This window comes from Mytilus edulis, chromosome 1, assembly GCF_963676685.1.
Source record: "Mytilus edulis chromosome 1, xbMytEdul2.2, whole genome shotgun sequence".
NCBI lineage: Eukaryota > Metazoa > Mollusca > Bivalvia > Mytilida > Mytilidae > Mytilus > Mytilus edulis.
The window spans coordinates 96,094,855-96,122,759 of NC_092344.1; the positions used below are offsets into that span (position 1 = coordinate 96,094,855).

The window sequence follows — 27,905 nt, forward strand, 5'->3', positions numbered from 1 at the left end:
CTCGCTCAACATTGGAATGGAAGTGACGACGCCCCTAAACGCACAAATGACGTTCACTAAAACCAGAGTTTTTGACGGAAATGCATCGAACTCGAAAGTTGTCTATTATTTTATAGTTCGAAATTTCATTTGTTAGTCAGCTATTGTTCATCACTTTTTGATTTGAAATATGAAACTAAGACTCAGCATTCTTTATTATATTTTCTTCTCAAAAGCAAGATTGTTTTAAAACAGATCCAGTTTGATATATATATATATATAAACAATCATGTGACTATACCTCTGGGACTGATGTTAGCATGGCTCTGATCTGTTCTGGATGCCAAAATGAGGAATCAAAATGAAACAACCAACCTTGCATTAACCTGGAAAAAGAATTCATACAAACATGCAATCAATTGATAGAAAAAATAGCCTAAATGAAAACAATGCTGATATTTGATAATACAACTGTAAGTAGATTTGATAATACAACTGTAAGTAGATTTGATAATACAACTGTAAGTAGATTTGATAATACAACTGTAAGTAGATTTTCAGGAAATCCAAATAATTAATCTAGCATTTTTGTCCATGCAATGATAAAGGCATGATAGAGAGGGGGTAGGAGGGGTCCTGATCCCGAAATCCTGGGCCTAAAAACACGAATTCCTGAGGTCCCGAATTTAAAAAATTAAAATCCCAACATCCCGAAATTCGAAAAAAAGAATTCCCGGATCCAGAAAGGGTGAATACCGAAATCCCAAGCTTAAAAACACCCGATCCCAGAGTCCCGATAAAGGTCCTTTCCCCCCTCATGATACAATTTTTTAATTTACAGTATATAATTTCTTGTTAAAAGAAATTTTTCTACTGGCTTTATCATCTATGGATGCAAATTGCGATATGACATAAAATTTGTTGGTGTTTATTGTTTTAAATCTAAAATGAGTGACAGATTGATGGACATAGACTATATGACTTATGGGTAAAACTATATAAGACTGCTTCTTTGTTGCATTGAGGAAAATAAGCAGCTAAAGATTTTAAATCACACCAGTATTAATCATAATATCTTACCAGATAGCATCAGGATCAGCTGTTTGTAACACATCAAACATCCTACTGCCTACCTCATCTAAATACTGTGCTGAACTGTGAAGAAAACCATTAACATACAGTATAAACTATGCTTCAATGTGAAACTTAGATTGTTGATTGTCCTATTCATCAAGTATTTTATCAAAAATTCTGTAGATTATGAAATGTAAGCTACCGTAAAGTATGATTAAAGGGAAATCACACTATTTAAACTACTAATAATAATTCATTGAAATTTTGCATTTAAACAGATCATACTTATTTCAATATTTTAGGCGAAAAAAAAATTGGGGTCACCGATGTTGTTTTCGAGATATGACGTCATCAAAAAGTAAAGAATTGCGTTATACCGTAATATAGAAATAGCGCTCAAAAATGTTAAAGGAAGGCAAAATTATTGAAAAACGATGTTTAACTGGTCTAACTAAAACAGTCAATTGTAACTTTTATCTTATACACATTTATTTTTCTCAGTTTCCTTATTTTTTAAGGCCTTTTTACATTTCCCGCCATTTTTAATTGCCGTTTATTATAGATTTTTCTTGAAATAAAAAAAATCTACTAATGTTTTTTCCTTCAAACTTCTGCATTAGTTGCAGCTTCAGGGGAGATTTTAAAAGCATTAATAAAAAAGGGGGGTCACCGATGTTTTAAATCCGCTACAGTGGAAATAATCTTATTATCAATTTTTGGCGGGAATTATAACTTTTCTCTTAACGTTATAGAACGACGTTGCTAGCATAGCAGCATTTCTTGCAATGCTTGGAACTATTGGGTTAAATTATATATATATTTTTTTTTATATAATAATGTTTTTTTAAGGTATTTTGATTATTCATTATTAAACATACAGTAACAGTTTATTAAAAAGTAATTGTCAAAGTTGGAGTCATCTAAATTTCTTAATTGCATTTGTTGTATAGGAAAAACTAATGTGTGCCTCATGCCGTATAAAAAAAATTAATTTACGGCTTGCAGATTTAGAATCTTCTACTTCGGAAGATTGAGGGTATCTGGGCTGAAAAGTAACACGTTCCATTTAGACTACAATCAGAATAAATTCACTAACTTATACATTGCACCGGGAAGATAAAACCCGAAATGCCGTGTTTAAAAAGCCACAAACTCGGCACTTTAAAAAAAAAAGCCCTCAATGACACCGTTTTCGGAAGAAATTTAAAATTGGCTAACATTTCTGTTATTACACAACGCTCCATAATCGACACAAATTAAGTTCGAGTTCCAGTTTTATTTTGATTTCGAATATTTTTTCCAGTAAGAATTCTAGTTTAAGCTCGAGTTACACTTAGAAACTCCTTGAGTTATTCTGATAGATAGAGTAAAAATTCTGGTAAGAGTTTAAATTTTGAGATCCGATGAAATTAAGAGTAAGAATGTGGTTTCTATTTTCTGTTGTTGCACCTCTTTTTGTTTGAATGTATATTCTTTTATCACATTTATCTTTCATTGTGGTAAATGACCTATTTTTTCCAATACTGATTAATGAGGGGGGCAGGAACTTTTTCGGGACGTTGGTATCAAGTGTTTTTAAGCTCGGGATTTCGGGATTGAGCCTTCCGGGATCCGGGATTTCTTTTTTCGATGTTCGGGATGTCAGGATTTTTTTTTTAAATTCTGGACCTCGGGATTTCATGTTTTTAAGCCCGGGATTTCGGGATCAGGACCCCTCTGAACAACCCCCCCCCCCCCCCCATTAATGATAGTTAATTTGAAAATAATTAATTGAATTTCTGTGCCAATATTTAAGCACTCTCTGATATATCATGTTGGCTATTTTTGTTTAAAGAACCAAAGAATAAAGAGTAAAAAAAATGGATGTCCTTTTCAGTCACGGTCTCCGACAATATCCCTTTATCACTGTCGACAGTGATCTGAACTCTAACCTACATCTGAACTTTTATTACTATTTATTAATTTTTTTATCATTGTTTTCTTGATTTTTGCAAAACTTTCAGTGGCAAATATTACATGAACATCAGCACAAAACATTTGTCTATATGAGTGGAATATTCTTTCACCAGACGGACCATTAATGTGTTTGTTACAGTTTAGCAGTACTCTGTGAGACATGTGTATATCTCTACATAAATACATGTGTGTGTGTGTGTGTTAAATATTTCTCTTGTTAGAGACTGGTAAAGCCAAATGTATAGTACGTGTTGAATTACTATACGCCCGGTTACGGGACGTATTATGGTATACATCTGTCCGTCAGTCCGTCGTCAACATGTCGGACATTAACTCAAAAACGCTTTAACCAATTGGCATAAACTTTAAAGAAATTGTTTATATCTATTGACGTGAGCTCCCTTTTTTTTGGTTTATAAATTTTGATTTTACGTTTCCGAGTTATTTAAAAAAGGGGGATTTTCCAGTTTTCGGACAATTATAACTCAATATCGCTTTCATCAATTTTCATACAACTTTGATCGTCAACATGTCGGACATTAACTCAAAAACGCTTTAACCAATTGGCATAAACTTTAAAGAAATTGTTTATATCTATTGACGTGAGCTCCCTTTCTTTTTTTTTTTATAAATTTTGATTTTACGTTTCCGAGTTATTAAAAATGGGGGATTTTCCAGTTTTCGGACAATTATAACTCAATATCGCTTTCATCAATTTTCATACAACTTTGATAAATTGTTTATATCTGTTGATGTAAATACCCTTTTGATTTTCATAAATTTCTAATATGACATTGAGAAGTAATGAATCTTTCTGAAATTGTACCACAAGGTTCCATATCACAAATGAAAATCTGAAATTGATTTAAGGGGTACATGTTATTGCTCAAAACGTTCAGGAATTAGGGGCCACAATCAAGCATTTTACAAAAATTACTATTTTACAATAACTTGTGTTATGGGTCTATCTAAAATTATACTACAAGGTTCCATACCACACAGGGAAGGCTGGGATTGAGTTTGGTGGTAATTACTCCAAGAGGGGAGGGGGTGGCGTTTCATTTTATTTTTTTGCAAATTTTTCGAAATATCTTAAAAAGAAATCTCCAATTGCAAAGTATTGCACAACAGATTTTTAATACCTTTGACCACATTTATTTTGTGTCAGAAACCTATATTATGTCAAAATTTTTATCACAATCCAAATTTAGACCGTATCAAGCTTTAATATTGTATCCAAACTTGCCCCAACTGTTCAGGGTTCAGAGGCGTTAGATATCAAAGGAACATTTGGGAAAGATGGACGACACTTAGATCATTTCTGTCGTCACATGCGAAATAAATAACGATTTCAAATAGGACTTCACACATTGACGTTCAGTGGCAAGTTTAGTGCTTATTCAGAACTAGAACATATCAATTTGACTCTGCTTTGTAAAAACCCGACAGGCTGAGCCGGATAAATACTTATATGAAATGAGATGTTTGATGAATTATTTATACATGTAGTATAGAAGACTATTATAATAGTTATGACGTTGCATGCATGTGATATGAGAAAACTGTAAGTTGAAACTCATTGTTCTTATTTACAACCCTCTTTTGAACAGAAAACTACAGATTCCGATAGCTATACGCTAACATGCTGGTACACTTGGTCTATATGTACCCCCCCCCCCCCCGAAAATATACGATGAACCCTACATACTGCATCGCGGCGATACGCTGACCACTTTCGGCTATTTTTTCCATACATTTTGTCCATATCGAGTAGCATTTTCATTTTTGCACTTAAGGTCAAGATGAGTCCATAATATTTTTGAAAATTTAGAATTCAATTAGATATTGAACATATACATCAGAAAATTGAAAAAAAAATATATGTCACCGACTTCGTTATCGAGAAAATGGTCGGAGAGGGTACTAAGTTACATTGAATATGCTATGAATTTCCAACGTTCTTAGAATTGATTATGCATGATGATTATGTGTTTTGTATTGGTAGATCCTTTTTATCATAATGGTCTGGATAGTGGGTCATTCATTTGTTAATGTTTATTTTGTGTTTCCAATACTTTTTATTCTTTATATTTTAGCACCTCATCATTCAATCTTTTTTTTGCCTTTTATTCTGCAGTATTTGCCCATTATTTTGTATTCCGCAGGTAAACCCCAATACAATCTAGAAACTCGCTAGTACAACATATCAGTTGTAAAAAATATTATATGTCCATAATCATTTCTCCTGCTTTAGTGGAACATCCCTTCGAGCGTTCGCTTTTTCATAAATTAGCAACCTTTACGGCGGAATCGAAAACGGCGACGTCATAATACAGTTACGACACTATGGCGGCGCCGAGAGCGATGCGTATAAACAATAGTGTGATTTCCCTTTAAATATCTGCTTCCCTAAATAAAGATACATTTATATTTCAACAAAATCTTTAAAATGTTATTCAACTATTTAAACCCTAATTTACAGATCACTCCAGTTGTATTATCAAGAAATTCAGGTCCATCAAATTTTTCAGAGTTTGATATTTTATACCGTCATAAAGGGACGCATCAGTGAAACCATTTTGAAATCAAAGTAGATTTTGCACACCACAAATTTAATCGCATCTTATTTTAAAACTTATTTTGGATATCCCTGGAAATATTTTGCACCAATAATTACATAAAAGGTAAACCTTTGTATAAATGCAAATATTTCTAGCTGTCAATGAAGATTTCATACCAAAATCAAGTCTTAAAAAAGTTCCGCTGAAAATTATCTCTCAAAGTCCAGACAGAAAAAGGCATTATGATGACGTATGGAGACGTCACAGAAAAAATCTATTACTATAGCCATGCTCAAAGACTTTATGATAATTTAGACTAGTAATACATATATACCATTATAAATACAGAAACATGTTTAAAATTACCCTGATTTAGGTTGCATTTCATTAAATGAATCAATCTGGTAAATGTGGTCTACTCCAAATTCATACTCCATCTACCGGTATTGAAAATAAATGAAAATCATTTTAATTATTTTTTTCTGTGACAATATTAAAGTGTTTTTATATAAGAAATTTTTATCTTAACTTTTTCATAATTTTCTATTTTCTAAGTGCATAATAATTGTTTGTATGGTTGGCATATTATGGATAATAGACATGACAGGGTATATACATGACTAATTCATCCACATTTTGGTTCCAAAGCCATTTTTCATTAATTGCATAACCTAGTAAGAATTCTGGTCCAGTGTTTTCTCAGGAGATCATTTGAGAAACTAGAGCCAATTGGATTCAAAGTGGTGAAAGAGGACTTCACTTCTCAAAAAAAGCGGTCTACAAAGTCTTAAGATGTGATTACAAAAAATTACTTTCTTGTTCATTTCTAGATATCAATATGAAGTCCTAATCTACTTCTAGCTTTTTTTTAAAATATACATGTTGTATGCCTTACCTCTTTTATAAAGTTGACACCAATAAGTTCAAATAATGGATCAGCAAAGTCCAGCAAATAAGTGCTATAAATAAACAATAGTATATCATATGGAAATGATTTACATCAAATGTAACAACGAGTTTTACCCATTGTCATGCCAATCATATCCCCACTTGTTATTCAAAGTATTGGAGGGAGTGTTGTCTGTTAGATGAAACAAATTTTTTTTAGATGCATAAACAGACAGACAAATGTATGAATGAGGTGAATGCATTAGGCCCCAACTTCTAAAGTGGTGATATAATACCTAGGATAGTCCTGGATCTTACTTTTACAATCGTATTTTTAAGACAGTGATATCTGATTGTCTTTTTAAGGTTTATCAAAATATGGTAAGATATTAAATTCTATCCTTGAATTAATGCAAGCATTTTCAAACATCATATCTATAGCTCAATTTAACTATAGAACACAAAGTATGTGTCGCTAAGGAAATCTGCTTACAGAATAACTTACCAACAGTATGTATCATCAAAACCATTCCAGTTAGGTAACCTGGATATATCTGCTGCAGGATACAATCTAAATGTAGAAAAATCATTTTAATTGTGAATGTCTTTTGGTATTTTCTCCCTTTTCTATAATAATTTAACAAATTATATAAAGTCTGACAGGTAAGAAAAGTTAAAATAATTTGCTATAATCTTTTCATTTGGTAGCATTCATATAAAACTTCTATGAAATCGTCTTGCTTTACAGTTGAGCTAATGTCATAAAGCATTTTTAAAATAGCCTGAATACATCTTAAAATAAGTTTAAATGGTAGATAATGAAAATTCCAATTCTTCTGTGATAGACCTATACACGTTCCTTGTGTGGCTGGTGCAGTTTAATAGACATTAGAAATACTAAGGCTTTTCTACCACAGGAATAGACTACCTTAGCTGTATTTGGTAAAACTTTTAGGAATTTTGGTCCTCAATGCTCTTCAACTTCATATTTTATTAGGACTTTTTAACTTTTTTGGATTGGAGCGTCTTGCTGATAAGTTTTTGTAGTCGAAACAAAATGTGCACGTGCGTCTGGCTTAAATACAAAATTTAATCCTGGTATTTATAATGAGTTTATTGAGATACATCATTGTCACTTTATCATCACCTTGTCATAGCTTGTCTGATATTAGAAATTCATTGAAACGTCGCACGATACTGGTGTCACCTAACGTTACACACTCAAAGACGTAAGCCAAAATAAAAACGTTGGAATGCATGTTGTTCAGATGGCTTTTTACAATAAATTTTAAAGGATTGATTTTTTTTCCTAAGAAAGGATTAATTGTTTTTTCTTAGATAAAAGATGTTAAGCTTTAGTTTTATTAACAAATTAAAAATAAAAAAGTAACTTGAATTGAAACCATTTGTTTTAGATACATTTTAATTATAAAGGCAATCGATTACTTTTTTTATGGATAAACTATGCACTGCAAATGCACTCATCTTTGCACTCCAGAATGTCAAGGCGAAAGGACTACGGCATATCTAGCATGTTAGTTCTGCACAAATATATGCAAGGGAATTAGCGGGAACAATTATTATTGCTGTTTTTTTTCTATTAATTTGTATTATAGCGGATCCGACTATTATAGTCCGGAAAACACTTCAGTTCCGCGAGAAAATCTCTCCCAACCCCTTCTTTATGAATTGGTAGAACTTCCACATAAAACATTAATTTTAAAGTTTTCTTATTAAGCAACAAAATAAAATAGCTGTATTCCAAATCGTCTGTGAAAACCGCAATAATGACAATTCTAATGAACGTTAGAAGTATATTTTATTAAATAACGTCAAAATCGTATGTGGGGACATTGTATCGGACATTTTAGTTTTATCTGATATCTCGTATATTATATTTAATTTATGGGAATTTAATATCAAAATAGAGCTAATTTTTTGTACTTTTATCCATTATAATTTGTTTTATGTAGCGAATGGCACTGTATTAAATAAACATCATGAAAAAACAGAAAACGTAACCATACGTTTAATTTAGTTTGAAGGGGACAAAATGTCGGACATTGCTATTCAACTCGAATAATAACAATTTATTTTAAAAAATCCTGATTATTGCATGAGGCGAAAGTGTGATCTTTGTACAAAATACAAGTATAAGAATTATTTACTTTCGACATGGGGATTACTCTGAAATTCCCTTTTTTTGAGACAATTTAACAAAAATTACGGCAACCTTTCGTGCATGCGACAAATAATTTGTATCATCTTGATCCCTTTTTTTTATATTTCCGTCTTTTCGAGAAAAAAAAATCGACATTACGTCATCGCCCAATTATGAATTGCTTGTTCTAGACAAACTTTTATATCGTTTGGTAATAAAATTTATATGTTTTTTACGGTATTCAGAATTTCACAAAACTAAAAGTGTAACGCGGGACAAGGAAATCATATTGCAAAATAAAGGTTTTATTGAGTTTTAATTAATGAAAATGGTCTGTTATATATACAAAATTGCAATAATCTGAAAGAAGAGTTTAAAAGCTTTAAAATGATATACAACACTTTATAATATCAATTTTTATGTTTAAAAATTAATAAGATGAATGTGTCTTGTCCGTGATTTTACCAAAGTAACACCAGTAGCATGCGACGTTTCATTGTAACTTTATCTTCACTTTGTCATAGCTTCAGTCTGATAGACATAAGAAACACATTGTAACTTAATTATCACCTTGTCATAGCTTTAGTCTAATAGACATAAGAAACACATTGTAACTTAATTATCACCTTGTCATAGCTTTAGTCTAATAGACATAAGAAACACATTGTAACTTAATTATCACCTTGTCATAGCTTTAGTCTAATAGACATAAGAAACACATTGTAACTTAATTATCACTTTGTCATAGCTTTAGTCTAATAGACATAAGAAACACATTGTAACTTAATTATCACCTTGTCATAGCTTTAGTCTAATAGACATAAGAAACACATTGTAACTTAATTATCACCTTGTCATAGCTTTAGTCTAATAGACATAAGAAACACATTGTAACTTAATTATCACCTTGTCATAGCTTTAGTCTAATAGACATAAGAAACAAATTGTAACTTTATCTTCATAAACAGTTTGCTGTAAATTTAGTAATTAGCGGATCATATCAATTCAAACAAAATAATATACAATAGATCTTCAAAAAAGGCAGGGCGCCCTGGAAACTGTAAAAAGGGCGGGCGTCGCGCTCTCTGAAAACCGCCTAGCTGGAACACTGACTAATTATCACCTTGTCATAGCTTCTGGTACATGTCCTGCAAACCCAGGCAAAACAGGTATCATACCCAAAGCTCTCATCCTGTCTAAGATTTTATGCTGTAAATCTAGCTGGCCATCTAGCCAAGTCTGTGTAGTAGGCCCTCCCCATCCTCGAAAGTTCCCCATTCTAGCCCTGTCATAAAAAAATGAACTCAATCTATCACATTGGTCATAGAGCATAATAACAGTGTAGTTGCATTTAAGAGTCATACCTTTTGTTAATGAAACCAGAAGTTATTACCTTTATCTCAAAGCTTTCTACTTAGTAATTTAAAACGCTAATTTAACATATTTATTTCTATACAGTACTTACAGTACCATATTTATAAAAAAAGAAGATTTGGTATGATTGCCAATGAGACAACTCTCCACAAGAGACCAAATGACAAGAGACCAAATGACAAGAGACCAAATGACAAGAACATACATAAAAATTCTGAATCAAAAACATGTCTCTTAATTGAATTCAAGAATTTACATGGCATCCCAAGAAATAAAATCTTACCAAGCTTGAAAAGCAGGTCCACCAAAATGTTGCTGCATATCTTTAAAGGTCATCCCCATCTTCATATAAACCTGTAAGGAAAGTTAAGCATTAAGTATGATCGGACTGTATACTTAGTTTAACATAAATTTGCTATCCTTTTTAATTATACATTTACTTTTCCTTTTCTTATATTTTGCTTTGATCTATTTGTGGATAATTTTCAATCTCAGGGGACTCAACTTAGAATTTTTTCTATTAAAGCTGAGTGAGAACAGGATGATGTCAATTGCCAATGTCAATGATTTTGCCTCGATAAAAAAAAATTTAATATCAATAAATAGATTATCACTGATCTTTAAACTCAGGGAAGTTTTTCAGGAATATTGACTTCTTTGAAATTGTAGATGAGAAACTCCACTTTTTTTTCAAAATCATAGATAATCTATCAATCCAAGCAAACTTTGAAGAAAATTCCTTTATCCAATGAATATAAATAATTTTCAATTTACCATCAAACATGTTTGTGTGTGTGCATCAGATCTGGGTATGAATATCACCTACACTGTTAAACTAAATGTAACAAAACTCTAAACCAAATACGACATCCTTTGTTTTGACCAAACTGACTAAATGTAAAATTCACCCATAATTAAGATGACAATAACACTAATATGAAACAAGGGTTTTCAGCTCCAACAGAAACACATGGAGATGAAATGAAATACCTGTGCAAATGGTACAAACCCTCTGAAATATAGCCTCTTGACCATTAAAGGCTAATGGTAAATTTATTCCATGTAATGCCATCCAGTCTATTTGTTTCTCCCAATCTTCCCACTGATACCAAACAAAGGAATAGCTCACTGTACAGACATTCTGATAAAATCTAAACCTAAAAAGATGTTTAAAACTGACTGACATGCATGAATCAACTATACTTTCATTAAGTTATGTCTAAACCAGTCCTGTGGTCCTAGCTGGAAACTATTTTAAAATGCTGATGTCCAAATAGCTTACAAGAATGGTCTATAATTATTATTCTCTAACTCTATGGAAATATATCCCTTTCCGAACCCATTGTATAAAAAAATTTAATCAACGTGTGGTTGCCGGTGATCTCATAAGATGATTGGCTGAGTCAAAGGGCCATAACCTTTCTCAGCTCCCTGAAATGATCAAAATGTTCTAACAGGCGTTAATGAAATTGACAACTTCGTGGAAAGTGGAAGGTACTCGAAAGGGATTTTGTTTAAGAATAAAGGAAAATTTATCTTTTAATCATTAGAGAAACAGATTATTATATAGTAACGCTTGGATTATCGGATTTATCCAATCTCGATAGTTAAATTATAAATTTTAAAGTCCTCGCCAAGGCTCGGACAATTTAACTATCTCGATTGGATAAATCCGATAATCCATGTGTATCAATGTAATAATCTATATATATCTGAAGCACAGGATTAAGCTTGCAGATTAATACCATAAACTTTAACTTATAGTGGTTACTTTCTTTTTAAACATCTAGTGTAGACATTCACCAACCCTTTTCTTCTTCAATTAATTCATTGACTTCGAAAAAACATCTACATTTTAACATTAAAATTAACAGAATACTGTAAACCAACTTATTTTCGCGGATACTTTATTTCTCGTTTTTCTGTTCATTGACCATATTGCGGCTATTTAATTTCGTGATTTTCTGATTTACTTGATGTAGTTTAATAAGGAATAATCAAAGTTTTACATGTTCACGAAGATTTATATTCGCGTTATTTTTCTACTTGTGAAAGTCGCGAAAATAAATCGCTCGCAAAAATAAGTTGGTTTATAGTATTGGAAAGTAATAAAGTATGCTTATTAAAGCTTTTTACTATGGTTTCAAAACAGAATTTCCATGCAATATAGGCATGTATAAACCATTGTTTTTAAATTGAGATAAAACATGGCTCCTGAAAAGAAAACATGTGTCTTCATGGGTAGTAAAGTTACCCAATTAATAAAAAAGAACAAGATTTAAAAAATAAAATTGAAAAATAAAACAATAAATTATGTGTATTATACTAACCTGTCATTAGCAGACACAGTAACACCTGACTTTGGTAGTTTCGGAAGTTCTTTAGGAATATGTAATTGCTGTCCACCCCATGTTATCTGGCAATTGCAATAATTGGAAAGGTAGTAGTATATTCCCATGGCAACAGCCACACCTGTACTACCTTTTACACTCACGGTTCCATTGCTATGATAAAGCTGAAAAAAATTATAAACGTTAAAGGATGGTAAATGCTATTTTGTATTGATGAATAGTCTATTTGCCAATTCCTGTTATTACCATGTAATTAGAGATCCCTTTTTTAGTTGTCTCCCTTATGAGGGACATTAATTTTTTTATTTACAATGGAGAGCTAGTAGAAAGAGCAAATTTACCTATGCATAATATGAGTAATCTTTAAGGTTTTCAAATCTTTTAATTACATTGGTTTGTTCTTAAGGAGGCTCGAGGGTATAAAATTTCAGCAAAAAGTTAAACTTTTTTTTTCATCACAAATATTATTTATTACTTTATTAGTTGTAACTTTATCATATGGTACAAAAATCAACCAAAAAAATCAATTGGTTTTGGCCCCAGATGACTTTTAAATTGTACATATCATTGAAAAAGCTCCAAATTATCTCCCTTTGGTGCAAAAATGCCATTTTTGGGGCTTTGAAATTGAAATATCTTTTTTAACTCAGTGACCTATATTTTTTATTATTATTTTCAAATAAGCTGTACTTAAACTAAACTATTGTAAAATTTAAGCGATTTCCGTAATTTAGATGTTTTTAATTTCAATTTTACCTCTGTTTCTCCTATTAGTTCAACAGAAAAAAGTACCTTTACAAAAATATATGCTTCTTTTGAAGACAGATTTTGAGCTTAAATGAATGGTGAACCCATTTTTTATTTTATTTTTCTATTAGGTATATGATAAAGTCATTCATCGAAAAATATAGGGAAATCCTATAATAAAAAAAATTTATTTATACCCGCGAGCCCCCTTAAGCTAAATACTTCTGACATCTGAAATTATTTTTCATGATACATCACTTTCATTTCATCATGCTTTGCATTGGTAAAAGCAAATACTGTTCAGTATGCAAAAATGAAGAACCAGTCTATGATTAACAAAGGGAAGTAATTTATTTATAAAGTGTGTAATAACAGAATCAAATTGGCAAATGGACTTTTCAATTGACCAATGTTTCTCATAGATTCCAAAAAGAGCTCAGAGATATGGTAAAGGAAAAGTTCAACAATCCAGGAGACTTCTTATTAAACTTCAAAAATATTTGGTGCAATGGATTCCTGTTTCCTCCATATCAGTTTCTCTGATGGAATTTAGGCAATTAACAAATAAAACTGACAGTATGTGATATTGTATCATGAAGAATGAAAGAAGCATAACAATTGAAACCTGAGCTCTAAAGTCAAATTTATAAAATGTTTAAGGAATTCTTAAAAAAACATTTTTTAAAACATAAATACAAAACTGTAGGGTGAATTACACATTTAAATGCATACATGAAATGCATCTATCTTCTTTTCTGCTATTGTTGGATCGACAATGGCTTTAAACTGACTGGCTCTGGCACCAACAACTCTCTGTATAAGGGCAGTAACTGTCCTTTGCTGAACATCTGCTGGGACTCGTGAGTATAACACATCCAGTGAAGGAAATTCTATTAAAGTATAAATATATGCAATTGAAATGATAAATAAGCATATTTAATGCTATGTCTATGAACATTAGTAGACCCTACTTTAAATAGACAATTCTTTTTATTTTTAGTACTCTATGATGTCTATTAAGATATTTAGAAGTATCATTGTTATCTGGTACAGTTTGAAAATTACAACATGGAAGTTTACTCACAATAGAACTGAAGATTCAGGATAAATAACTCCTTTACATTATTCCAGAAGAAGGGGTAAATATTCTGTCTAAATAAATTTAAGACTGAATTCGAAATTTGAGTTACAAATAAATTAATACACTATAAAGTTTAAATAAAGGGTAAACATAATCTGATGTTCAGTGGTTGTCGTCTGTTTATGTGGTTTATAAGTGTTTTTCGTTTTTATATAGATTAGACTGTTGGTTTTCCCCAAGTAATTTTTGGGGCCCTTTATAGCTTGCTTTTTCAGTGTGTGTTGAAGGATGTACCTTGACCTATAATGGTTTACTTTTATAAATTGTTATTTGGATGGAGAGTTGTCTCATTGGCACTCATACCACATCTTCCTACATCTATTGAAATCTTTACAAAATTAATAGAATTTCACATACCTTTTGCCTCACCAACACAAACAAGTAGAGTCAGTACAATCAACATCATTTCTGTTAAAGACAAAAATCATTGGTGCAGATAATTTTTGGACAAGCTTTCAGTAACTACGGGTACTCTTAATTTGGTACTGTTTGTGTATCTTTTATTTTGATAACTGTGTACTTATGTCATACTGTTACATTTTTGTCTTAACTTTTAGGAGTAGACTTGATGAATCAAGAACATGTTAAGCCTACCCCATTCTTTAAGCAAGTGTCAAAAGCCAGGAGTCTTTTTTTCAGGGGTTGTTGTTTGCTGCCAGGCGATTATGGTTTTCAGTTTTATGAAATATTGTAATCTTTCATCAGGCTGTTAGCTTCTTTTTTTTTCTTTTTCCCCCATGTTTTTATTGACCTTTTTTAATTACTATAATATATGGATTTTGCTCATTGTTAAAGACTCTGCTGCAACCACAAATTGTTAGATCTTTTTTTCAAATTTTAGTATATGATATATGAAAACATGGACATACATGTATGTGTCCCTCTGGCACAGTCGGTGTGGACATATATGTCCCTCCGGCTACAATAGGGTTAAGGTTCATCATAACAAAACCACAAATTAATATCATGAATATCACTCTTTAAACAAACCTTGAAATTACACTAGATACAGACAATTCTCAAACACTGAGTTGGAATATTTTAAATACCAAGAATTTACTAGCCTCGTGTATATTATTTAAAATCTAAATGCATTTTGTGTTTCAGAGAGATAAAATACACCTTATCGCTCATCGCAGCTGACCCAGCCGCTTGAACTTTTAACGCATACAACAATCACTTTTCCATTGTGGCGCCAGATATTTTGTTTTATCAAAATTTTACAGGAATCTACATGTGATATCCAGTAATGGCGGACAAATAGTGATAAGGTGTATTGTGAGGAATTTTCATGGGCATATTTTTTTTGTTTCTGCAGGAGATGTGCAAAAAAAAGTCCTTTAAATTTTCTTTAGATGCCCCTCTCAGGTAAAAGACGCATTTTATTGAATGATAGGGACAATAGATGATCTACACATAAACAATAGGCAGGCATGGACCCAGGGGGTGGGGTTCCAGGGGTTGGAACCCCCCTTTTTTTGCATCATCAATGCATTTGAAAAGGAACATGTAGTTGGAGACTCCCTTGTCCTGGGTTAGGAACCCCCCTTTTTAAAATGGCTGGATCTGCCCATGATACATGTAGGTGATTCCAAGCTACAGTGGACAGTATTATATGTGGTTTTTTCCCCATCTTCTTCAGTGTCAGTGATAAAGAAAATCAAAGCCTTAAAGGCTGTAAAAGCAATTGCTGTCATGTTAATGTTTGGGGACTTTTATTTTTCATCCACATATATACAAGAATTAAACCTGACATGAGTGTTGTTTAGTTAGAAGTAAGAAGGTTTTAACTTTATATAAATAAAAGACTTTAGCAGAAAGTCATTTTTAATATATTTTATATTTCACAAGGTGACACCACGTTTACCAGGCTAAGGTTGGGGTCAAATATACATGTGCTGAAACATATAACTCAAAAAGAAATCATCATGGATTATCCCCTGGTAGTGTTTGTAACTGGGCAATAATTTCCTTTATTGATTTAATTTTAACAATTTTCATTATTAATTTATATTTAACCATTAACACAAATGATTAAGTTAAAACATTTCAACTTTCCAGACGCAAATGTTAAAAAACGGGAAAGAAATAAAATATCTTACAAGACATAAACATGTAAAGAATAAATGTATATTTCAGCTTAATAAAAATATTTTCATAATGTTACTTTGTCATCATTTTTAAAACTAAGTTCCAAACATTATTGCTCAGTTGATATGTGTCCTTCTGATGCGGTACGAGCACAGGCACTTGTTTCTATCCATAGGAAGGTCGATTATCCATATAAATAGTTTTATATGGATAGTCGACCTTCCTATGGATAGAAACAAGTGCATGTGGGTACGAGATAACTACAATTCTCATGCAGTCCCGAAAAGGGGGGTCATCACAGACAAACATGACATTAAATCGTTATCACTAAACTAGTATATATATTGTATAGGGGCCAGCTGAAGGACGCCTCCGGGTGCGGGAATTTTTCGCTGCATTGAAGACCTGTTGGTGACATTAATTCTGCTGTTGTATGTTTTTCTATGGTCGGGTTGTTGTCTCTTTGACACATTCCCCATTTCCATTCTCAATTTTATTATACGAACAAGAACAAACAGCTCTACGTTGCTTTGATATTTATCAATTTTCAGGAAACATTGCGAAAAATGATCTTCAATATTTCGAAAACATGTGAAATAAAATTGCTAACACGGTGGACCGTCGAGTGTCAACAAACGTAGTAGACTTGTTCACTGAAAAGACGAGGATAATGGTTTCATCTGACATTTGTTATGCAAACCCAGTTTTGATCATGATATTTAAAAAGACGTACTTTTTTCAATCTATGTATTAATATACTAGAAAATTCCAAATTGTAAATATCTCTTCATCTGGACCGACTTGGCATCTACTACGTTTGGACGGGTCCATTTCATTAGTAAGGTGATCGATAAATATTACGGAGTTTTGACAGAAAAGGAAAACGAACTTATTGTTATGTGTTTTCAACAAGGGTTTCGTTCCGCTAAATTATTTGCGCAAATAAAGTTTGTCTATTTTTAGATTACAGGTAATAATTTGACACTACGCATTAACCTGTGTAGTGATTTTGATTTTACGATAAATGTATGAATGAACGATAATTTTATGAATGAACAAGAGCACCTGACCTCTTAAAGAAACACAAATTAAACATATAAAACCGTATTTATTAGGAGATAATTCAGTTAAATTTTCAATACTAAATCAACAACTGAAATGAATCCATATTTTGTTGAAACATCGTACGAACGGCGGAAAACGGAATCGCATTTATAAAAATGTACTTTTTTTCACTCGGACTTCTATGTTATTTGATAGTCAAACGGTTGACCCTTTAAATACAAAAATACATCTACAAGAACATATTCTGAAACTTCTTAAATCCACTAACTTTTTTTTAAAGTTTCAAGCTATGTATTGCATTAGAAAACATACATAGGTGTTAAAGAATGACTGACCAGGAGCCTGTTTAACAAAATACTATGGCTTGATCTGGGCGGAGTCTCTGATCTGGGTCACAAAGATGGCCATACGCGACGACATAAAAGCAATTGCTTTAAAAACTGCCCATCCAATCTGAGACTACTATAACACATACTATGTGACATAGTAGTCTCAGATCTATTCCAAACACAGTTTTATCTATTTGAAACACCCAATGCATTTAAAGTTTTACAAAAATTTCCAACTGCAATCAGAGTATTTATTTACTTGTCATTTTAATGCATTGCTTTACCTTGTTATATAAACTTGTATCCAATCCTTTTGTTTATTTAGACGATAATGAATAAAATGCTTGCCATATGTCGTTGACCGTTGATCGTTTTCATATTTTTGATAGGGACATATTGAGATAAGGGAGAGAAACATAATGATAATGATTAACTTATATACTTCTATTGTAATTTTCTCCCTCATTAGGTGCACTACATTGGTGACACTACAATTATTATGCACTGTAATTCTGGATCTGCCTTGTAATATCCTCCTCAGACAAGTTGTAAATTCTGCTATATAGCTGTTTTCTAACTGGCAAATAACAATATTTTGTTTACAGTACTAGTACAACAGGAATGCTTATACATTTGTATCTGTAGCATTGACTGAACACATGTGTTCCTTTATTTCTGATATCTTTTGAGTTCACTAAATTTTAAATTACAATCAACTTGGTTTCTTGACATATACTAGTCAACAAAAAAAAACGATACACAACTTTTTTTCAAATTAAAGATGAAGTTTTCCGTTTATAGGACCAATATTGAAGGTAGTAATACTTTATGACCATAGAAATATAAGTCCGTTTAAAAAAAAAAAGTTTTTGCTTTCATGACAACATTTGGCGAAATTTAAATTTTTTGACAAAATTTACATAAAACGACAATTTAAAAACAGAAGTTCCAACTAATGATGCCAACCTCTCATTTAAAGGTAAAGACAATGTTTGCTATCAATTCTTTTTTAAAAATCATACAGTTTCTTCGTTTATTTGTAAATCAAAGTTCGGCCCCACAAGGAATCGTTAAAATGTATACATTATCAATTGATTTACCATAGACAGTATGTGTAAAGTGAAATTCAAAAAATTATAACAATCTAAAAACTATTAATCCAAAAAGGTTCCAAATTTACAGTGTGTTGTTTTCATATCTAAAGCATTGATTTGAGACAAAAACATTTATATTTTTTTTGCATTTTTTGAGATTTCTAAAAACACTTCTTTTTCACCAAAAAATTAAAAAAATATTATTTCAACCCATTAGTTACAATATGAACATAACTTGATTAGCATATTGAATATTTTTAAACAAATTTGAAAAAGATTTTTTATCCAACTTTCCGCAAAAATAATTTGCACCCTATGATTGTTAACTTTTACACGAAATTTAGTTACTTTCTGCAAAAATAACTTGCACCCTATGATCGTTTACACGAAATTTAGTTACTTTCCGATATGTTTTGATTTCCATTATCAAATGTGCATACATTGCAAATGAAAGCTTTATAAAATAGTGTATCTCATTTTTTTCCATATTTAATACTTTTTGACAAGTTTTATTCCAAAGTCGTGAATCGTTTCTTTTGTTGACTAGTATATATTTCTAAGGGTTACAATTACTGCGGCATATATTGTGTGCAGTTTTTTTCTATAGAAATAGTCATTATAGTGTCATGTCTTTTTTTATGGCATATTAATGGAAGGGCTTAAAGGTTTTGCTCATTGTTGAATGCTGAACAGTGATCTACAGCTATTGGTTTCTGTGTCATTTGGTCTCTTATATCGTGTTGTCTCATTGGCAATCATACCACATCTTCTTATTTTTATACATGTAAACATATATTTTCATCTTTTTATTTGCATAATTTTAGTACTAGTATTTAATTTATTGTGTAGAAAATATAGTACATGTAGCTTAAATTCCAGTAAATAAATGTGTTTTAGTTCAGGAATTACTGTGGACTTTTTTCCATTTATAAATTTGGACACAAAAGGACACTGAATATCAACTTTTTGTAAACGATTTATGGTGCACATCTTAATACGTCACAGTATGCCTCACTGGAAGAAGCTTGGATGGAAACAGAGGTAAAAAAAGTTTTACCAAAATACCCTCTCCTTTGGAACAGGGTTATATAATGCCCGACATTGAAGTTTTTTTATAAGGTCAGTTTTGCAGTTAATTACTATTTATAAGTACATGTTTGTACTAAAAGAATGGAGAAGTAATGGTGTTATAAAGCATGACAAGACATTACTCCACTTCATCTTATCTAGAGAACTCTTGTTAGGTATAAATGCTTGTCTAACGAGGGTCACAGGACCTTTTCCTCAGATTAAACATCAATAAGCAGTTGTCTTTATTGGATTAAGAGCTACTATAAGTAAAATTGTTGAAAAGTGTGCATGAGTTTGACACCTATTTTAGACATGGCTCATGGATTTTTCAAGAAATCAGATAGGCAATTTTTTTTCAGATACATAAATTGATGTTTGTAATATTTGGTCTGTAAAATAAATGTATGCCTATTTTACCTGCATCTCATTTTAATTGTTTATTGATATTAGAGGATTGCTATTTTTGTGATTTTAACTCATTCTCAGTTACTTTTATAGGTAAAAGTTATAAGTATTTGGTCTACATGTTTCATATGTGTACATGCTTAAACATAATCTCATTTCCATGGTTTAGATTTCAGTAAAGTTATGATGATGGTTTATTTTTTCTGTTACAATAAGTACTTGATCAAGTATCTGTAAAATCCTTGAAAATAAAAATATTCCTTTATGACAGTGGTCATTTGACCTTGTCCAAATGTTTATGAATCAGTGCTTGGCAATAAGGGAAACCATTCACTTTCTTTAAGTAGAAATTAAAATATTTATGATACTTTGATCAGCCACTTGAACCTGATTTCCATAATTAAATGACTCACATCTGTATAATTCTGGAAATGAACTCAAATATTGTTGAGTAAAATTTATCCAGGTAACATCAAGTTGTTTTGTTTGTAATAAGTTTTATGTTAGTTTCTCTTATCTGTTTCACATACTGTGGATTCATTTTTTTTCGTGTGTCAATATTCGTGGATTTGGAAAAAGTAACATTTTTGTGTGCTATGGATTTAGTGGTTTGGACAAAGTCTGCATACCAGCATATATAGTATTTGTAAATTGTTGATTCACCAATAACCACAAAAATTGATATCCAACGAATAACAGAGTTTCAATGTCCTCCGCTTTGCACATATTTTGTCTATCCAAGATACAAGGGCAGTAACTAAATAAATCAAAACAATGTTTTTTGTTCTTTAAAATACTTTGTTTTAAATCTTAGAGATATGAAGGCTTCAGTGTAAGAAATGTAAGCTTCCAAGCAAATGCAATGCAATTTCTGTTGTAAATAATTTTTCCAAGGGGCATAACTCTATAAATATAAATTTGATCAGCCATGATTTTCAAAAATGTCGATTAGCTGATATAAACCTATGATATCGGTTTCATAAAATTCTGGCAGGTGTGAGAGTGCTAACAATTGATCTTTCCTTATAACCAATATATCTAATGGACATATCTCTTTTTAAAATAATTGATCTGCACTGATTTTTCAACTCGTCAAAGACATTCCTGATATAATAAAACCTATAATACATATTTCATAAAATCTGGCAAGAATTGTACACATTAGAGCGCTATATTGTTTTTGCATGACCTGTTTGTTGAACTGTTCATTATTAAAAAAATAAAACACTACACAAGTTTTCTGTCTTTTTACTTCAGTTTTAGCTGAAACATCTATAATATGCACGAATGAAGAATAGCTACTACATTTATATACAGGCAGTGACTAGTTGTAACACAGCAATGAACTATCACATTGTATAATGATTAAATGAAATATTACAAAAATATTCTCCTATAAATAAGTGAAAAAATAAATGATTTACTACCATATAAACACCATTCTGTGAAAACTTAATTATAAAAAAATATAGAAAAATACAAACTTTTCCTAACTATCACTGTTAATTACTTAGTTAGGGAAGGATCAAAGAGAAGATAACTTTGTTATTATTGAATAACAGGATAATTCTGTTCTTTAGTCTTGTAACTGCCAAAATTAAAGTATTGAATTGTTACAAGGAAAATCATGTAAAACAAAAATTATGTATACTTGAAATGTTTTATATTTATCACTTAAACCAAGACTCATTTTTTATCATAAACTAAAACAAATCCAGAGATATAAAAACCTGCTGATTTAACTGTATTACAGTATTTATTGCCCTTTTTCTTGTGACACAAAAGGATTTGGTCCCTTATGCATGTAATTCTGTAATTAAATTATGGTTTTAAAATGTGAAGAAAACTTGGTATTACCGCTTCTATGTTATAGTTCAACCAGAACTGGGGGGAAAAAATGAGAAAATATACACAATTGCTGAATAGAAATAAGTTAAAAATTAATATACAATGTATGCAAATATGAAAAAAGAGAAAAATATCAGAAAATATAAAAGTATGATGTACAGTATTATCTAATTTCAATCATATTATCTTATGAAGAGAGGCTTGTGATACTTTTTGAAACCTTTGCTTGATATTTTGGAATTGAATAACGCTTTATGGTTTTTAAATTGTATTTTGTATTCAGGTGGCCTAAGGCGGCAGTCTTAAAGTATAAACAAATTATGGACTTTTTCTCGAAATGTAGTTTATTCCCCATTTCCATTCTCAATTTCATATCATGCAATTTCCAACAATATTCTTGTTTAAAAACAAGTGACAGGAGATTTTTCAACGGAAAAGCACTTAATATGCGACTAGAATAATTTATACTAAATTATAGAATTTTGAAATAGATACCAGAACATAAGCCTTATCAAATACTTTCACACATCAAGGAGAAAAAATACCAGTTTACAATTGTTGTTTTCTTGATACATAACATATCAAAATAAATAAATTTACAGTACAACCTTTTATTAGTCTTCAAAATTTTAATTACATCCAATTATTAATCGAAGTCATTTTAAATATTTTGAATTAATCAATTTCTGCATCCATATTTTAAAATGTGTTTTCGTAAGATAACAAAATACAAAATTGAAATGGAAAAAATTCCCACAAATTTATTGCATTTTTTTTAGCAAAGTTGTCTCTTTTTACTGAAAATTTGAGTTCAGATATAAGAATAGTTGCATATTCTTTCATATACAAATGCACAAATATTCCTGCAATTCCTTCTTAGCTTTTAAATTTTTCTTTAAATTCAATTTCCCTGAAACATTTTTTTCTATTGGAGAAATTAAAATGTAAATCAAAAATGTCTTGAAAAAAAAATATAAGAACCAACATTCATTTTTGTCTATATGAAATATATAATTAACCTGAAAAGCTTAGGGAAATTTAGAATAAAATGTGTTAATAATTAAAAATGACAATTTCTAACTATCAAATTAAGGATAACAAAGTTATTTTATCAAAAGTAGCAACAATTTAGTCAGGGGCGGATCCAGCCATTTTAAAAAGGGGGGGTTCCTAACCCAGGACAAAGGGAGGGTTCCAACAACCTTTGGATCCGCCACTGATTTAGCATCTATCATAAGTACATTCTATCAGACATGCTACAATGAATTAAACAATGAATTAAACAATGGATTAGATGTCATGGACTGTAATGAGATAATGACAATGTGATATACAGCTGCTTATGATTTTGAGATCATTTTATAATAAAGTGAAAATATGGAGTACAATGAACAGATTTGACTTCCACACTAAAAAAAAATTATATTTTTTTAATTTAGCAAGTTCAAATAAATTGTGAAAAACAATTTGACCCATCATTCTGTTGGATGTCTGCTGAACTTATGAACTATGACCTCACAAAGAACTTATATTTCAGTCTTATCTAGCCAGGAAGTTTTGTTTGTTTGTTGTACTCCATAAATGTGCATACAAGAGACAATGACTGCAGCAGATCAATACAAAAATATACAGACATAACAATATCACATGATTACAACAACTGCCATATCTAATTTTCAAACTTCTGTACACATTAACAATATATACACCAATCATTAAGTAACATCAAATATAAAGTCATTTCAAGCAAAGTTTTTACCCCTCCCCCTAAAATGTTTACGCGTAATATAAGAATAAAAAAATACTCATAGCATTCTTTATAGCATCATTTTCATACTGATTTAGTAGCACTTACAGGTATTTAAAAAAAGTTTACAATAAAACCAAATACTAAAAGCACTGAACAATTTTTATATAACTCTGTCCATATAACGATAAGGAACATGTAAACGGACAGTTATATTACGACTTGCTTACATTGATTTTATTCAACAAAAATAAGATTAAATTACCAAATAAGTGAACTGTCGAAATTTTATCAAAATGTTAAAAAAAAATGTATAATATTATACTGACATCCAACATTTCCTTAATCCGCAATATATGGTTAAGATTCTGTAATATTTTGCAATCTTGTTAATTTTGATAAGCTTATTAATTTGTTAATTTTGTAATCTATTCGTTCAGTAATTTCCATTCGCCTTAATTCTCACTGAAAGCATTAGATCTGCAGCATCAGTCAGACCTTCTGTATGAATGCTTTAAAAATGAACATTATATGGTCAAATGAATATTACTGGATATACACAAAAAGATTAGACAAGACATTGAATAAATATTTAAAAAAATCACAGCCACAACTTACACTTTAATAGAGCACTACACAATTAACACAGCACTGATACTACATATTAAAGATTTGGTTTGAAAATTAGATATGGGAATAATCTCATAATAACAAACAAAATGCCATTTAACATAATTTAATTAATTAAGACATCATTTTTCTCTAATACACCGAAAATTGAAAGCACCTAGTAGTTAAGTATACATCACAGTTAAGTTTGATTATTATCCCATGTCTATTTATAGAATTATATTGATAGATTGGGACTAATTTCTATTTACAATCAAAATGGCCACAGTGATTCCTTTGCCCATAATAGCTCTGTTTATTTGCAATATATGGAATGACTACAGAGATTTGCTACATTTATCCTAAATTTGAGCCTTCATACTGTAAGAATTGTGCATTTTGGAAGCTAAAATCATTTTACTATACATACAAGTTTTAGAGTAATAAAATACATTAGAATTATTAAAATGAAAATATTAACATTATCAGTCAGTTCCTCTGTAAAATGAAAATAACTTTCATTACTTATTTGCATATCACTACTCCCATGAAAAATCCTAATAAAATGGGATGAAAAAGATGGATTTGATATAATATGATACTAACATGATTAGTTCCATCTTTGACTATTCTGAATCTTATAGATTTTGTTTACATTATAGATTTTATATCTCATAACAAGTTTTGACTAAACATGTAAATAGGATGACAGCTGTTCTAGTATTATTTTGATGAAGAGGAACAGACTAATGCTTATATTGTCTTGAATTGGTGTAATAATGCTATATAAATCACAATTACAATATGGTGTAAATAAAATGATCCAACAACATTTATACATTGATTTACTGATGACAATGTATATTAGAATTGATAATCACAATAATTCAAGCTAATAATTCTATAAATCACTGAAGAATACAAAGCTGCACATGACCATATTTGGAAGTTATAATACATATTAGTCTGTTTCAAGATCAAGTTGGTTAACAGTTTCATGTGTTAATGCCTTGTTTTATTACATACTGGTTTCACAAAGACTCGAAACGAGAGGATTTCCTTTCTTGTAATGACCCCTTTCTTTGCGGCATGATGGTTTTTTCTGCAGACTGAGGATGTAACCGGTCAGGTGATAAGGCTCTCCGTAACAATGGTGAACTTGGCTCACAACTTTTTGGTCTAGTAAAAGAATGTTTGCGAGACAGATTTGTTGGTGGAGACGAATTGGTTCCCGAAGTATTAAGTTGTGATGGAAAAGTTTGTTGTGGCATATTTGAGGTACCTGCATGATAAACAGCAGAAGATTGTGTGAAAGCTAATGGACTAGGACTTCTGGTGGGTGAGGGTGGTAATGGTGAGGGTGAGGGAGTCCTGGCCAGAGGTGATAGAGGAATATTATGAACTGATTTCCTCCTATGTGGTGATTTCAAACTTCCTTGTTTCTTGTGTTTGGCTAATCCATGCAGAGAACTTGGTCGACCAATGTGAGATGAATTACTTGCCGGAGAATTTGGAGTACTTGAACTAGGTGAGCTACTGTTGGAAGAATTTGCTGCAGAAGAGTCTGGTGACCATGGCATTTGTATAGGAAGAGAGCGGGATGACCGAACCATTCCGTGGCCACTGTCACCACAAGACCAAGATTTACTAAATGCTGATATGCTGTGAGATCGTCCTGTTGGTGGTGGTCCTGGCGGTAATACAATGTGATCAGTCTTTTTTGTACTTAGTCTTCGAAATAAAGATCTACTTTTCTTTTTCTCAGTATTTTTCTCCTTTGCACTTTTCTTCTTAGTTGCTCTACGAGCCATTTTCCCTGGATGAGCACGTTTCTTTCTGACCATTGTTTCTATGCCTGATTTTTCAAGTGGAACTGTTCTGACTCGCAGTTCCTTCCCACTTTTTAGAATCATTTTTACAACATTAGTGTGCAGTAGACCATGAATCTGCTCATCATTTACATGTGTTATCAGATCACCTGGACGAAGGCCGGTTTCATATGCTGGACCATCTTGCTCGACAGACTGAAAAAGAAAGATTTTGTATCATAATTAAAACTATACTGCTAAACCTGTATCATTAAAATTTTTATTAACTATGCGACCTCTAAGAGGTAATGTTTGGTGAAAATTTCTTCTTGGAGTGCTGTCTCATAAAAATGTTCAAACATTTTTTTTGGTATGCAACTATAGACAATTTTTAAAAAAATTAGCGGCACTTATATGTATATATATAAAATAAATATTGTCCCACTTAATGCATCTTCAAGTATAAACAAATTGTTTTGAAATTTCTTAATACATGTACAGCAAAACCGTATTTTTTTATACACAAACAATTGATTTCTAGATATTGACGTACAGATTCAAGATACAATAAACAATTCACGCATTTTTTGTTGTTGTAAACATTGGTTCTTTTAGAAGAAAAGTGATAAATAAAAACAAATCGCAAAACTTTATACCAATTTTTTAGGTAAATCATGATAAGGCCAGGTTTTTTTTAATTTGTTGGTTTACGGATTTTTACCATGCAAAAGTCGGGTCGGTCGGTAGGGAAATAAAACTAATCTTTCAAGACAGAAAAATATATATAATTCATCTTTCTAACAATATGTTTGGTATGCTAGTTTGTAATCACTTCTTAAATTTCAATTGGATGAAATATTATTTCTCAGCTGTCATAAACATCGCATGATATCGTCTAATAATTTCCTAAAAGGGGAGTTGTGTCCACGGACAAAGACGAAATTAAATTGTCATTTCACAAGCAAGGAAAAAAAATCAGATCCATGTAGCTCTTAATCAATTTCAGCAAACTTGGTGAATAATGATTTTCAAGCACGAAAACTGATAAAGAAAAATATCAAACACGTCTTACAAAAATAAGTTTCAACATTTGTGTCAAAAACGTAATAGACTCGTCCACTGAAAAAACAAGGATATCAGGTTCAGTTGTCATACATTCCCACTTTTTATATCCAACTGGAAGAATTCTTTTTTATTATCTATGAAACAAGAAAATTTTAAATGATTTGTTTATATTTAGTACTTAAACTTGACGTCTTCAACGTTTTGACAAGTCCATTTTCCATTTTTCTATGAGATAATGCATCTTAAGAAATGATGACAAATACAGGAAAGGAACTTATTGCTTGAATGGTTTTGAACACAAGTTTTGTTCCGCAAAATTATTTGTGCAAATGACATTTCAAGGTCAGTTATGATTGATTTGTCTATTTTTAGATACGTAAACATACTGAATACGGAATCAATTCTGTTAGTGTTTAATGCATTTCATTTCATAAGAATATTTAATTTATTTTTCAAGGATAATATATTTGTTAGGGTTGGCAGAAATTAAAAAAGCTTGAAATGTCGATTTTATTTTTATTCTGCAAATCAGAAAAATAGG

At 31.0% G+C, this 27,905-nt stretch overlaps 2 protein-coding genes across 9 annotated transcripts in view; both read right to left on the minus strand.

Annotated features, from left to right (window-relative positions):
• Nucleotides 1-18,120, minus strand: part of LOC139495905 (alpha-N-acetylglucosaminidase-like) — a 41,959-nt gene extending 23,839 nt beyond the window's left edge. The window contains 12 exon segments of the mRNA XM_071284317.1: nucleotides 281-365; nucleotides 1,060-1,134; nucleotides 5,937-6,007; nucleotides 6,466-6,529; nucleotides 6,964-7,029; nucleotides 9,743-9,904; nucleotides 10,277-10,347; nucleotides 11,003-11,150; nucleotides 12,324-12,508; nucleotides 13,824-13,981; nucleotides 14,590-14,640; nucleotides 18,002-18,120. Coding sequence (XP_071140418.1) covers nucleotides 281-365; nucleotides 1,060-1,134; nucleotides 5,937-6,007; nucleotides 6,466-6,529; nucleotides 6,964-7,029; nucleotides 9,743-9,904; nucleotides 10,277-10,347; nucleotides 11,003-11,150; nucleotides 12,324-12,508; nucleotides 13,824-13,981; nucleotides 14,590-14,638 — 1,134 coding nt within the window. The 5' untranslated portion in view covers nucleotides 14,639-14,640; nucleotides 18,002-18,120.
• Nucleotides 18,121-21,519: 3,399 nt separating this feature from the next.
• The window catches only part of LOC139515882 (microtubule-associated serine/threonine-protein kinase 3-like), a 65,696-nt gene continuing 59,310 nt past the window's right edge, over nucleotides 21,520-27,905 (minus strand). For all 8 annotated transcript variants that reach the window (XM_071305643.1, XM_071305624.1, XM_071305648.1 and 5 more), the window contains one exon: nucleotides 21,520-26,515. In XM_071305643.1, coding sequence (XP_071161744.1) covers nucleotides 25,523-26,515 — 993 coding nt within the window. In that variant the 3' untranslated portion in view covers nucleotides 21,520-25,522. The remainder of the gene's footprint in view (nucleotides 26,516-27,905) is intronic.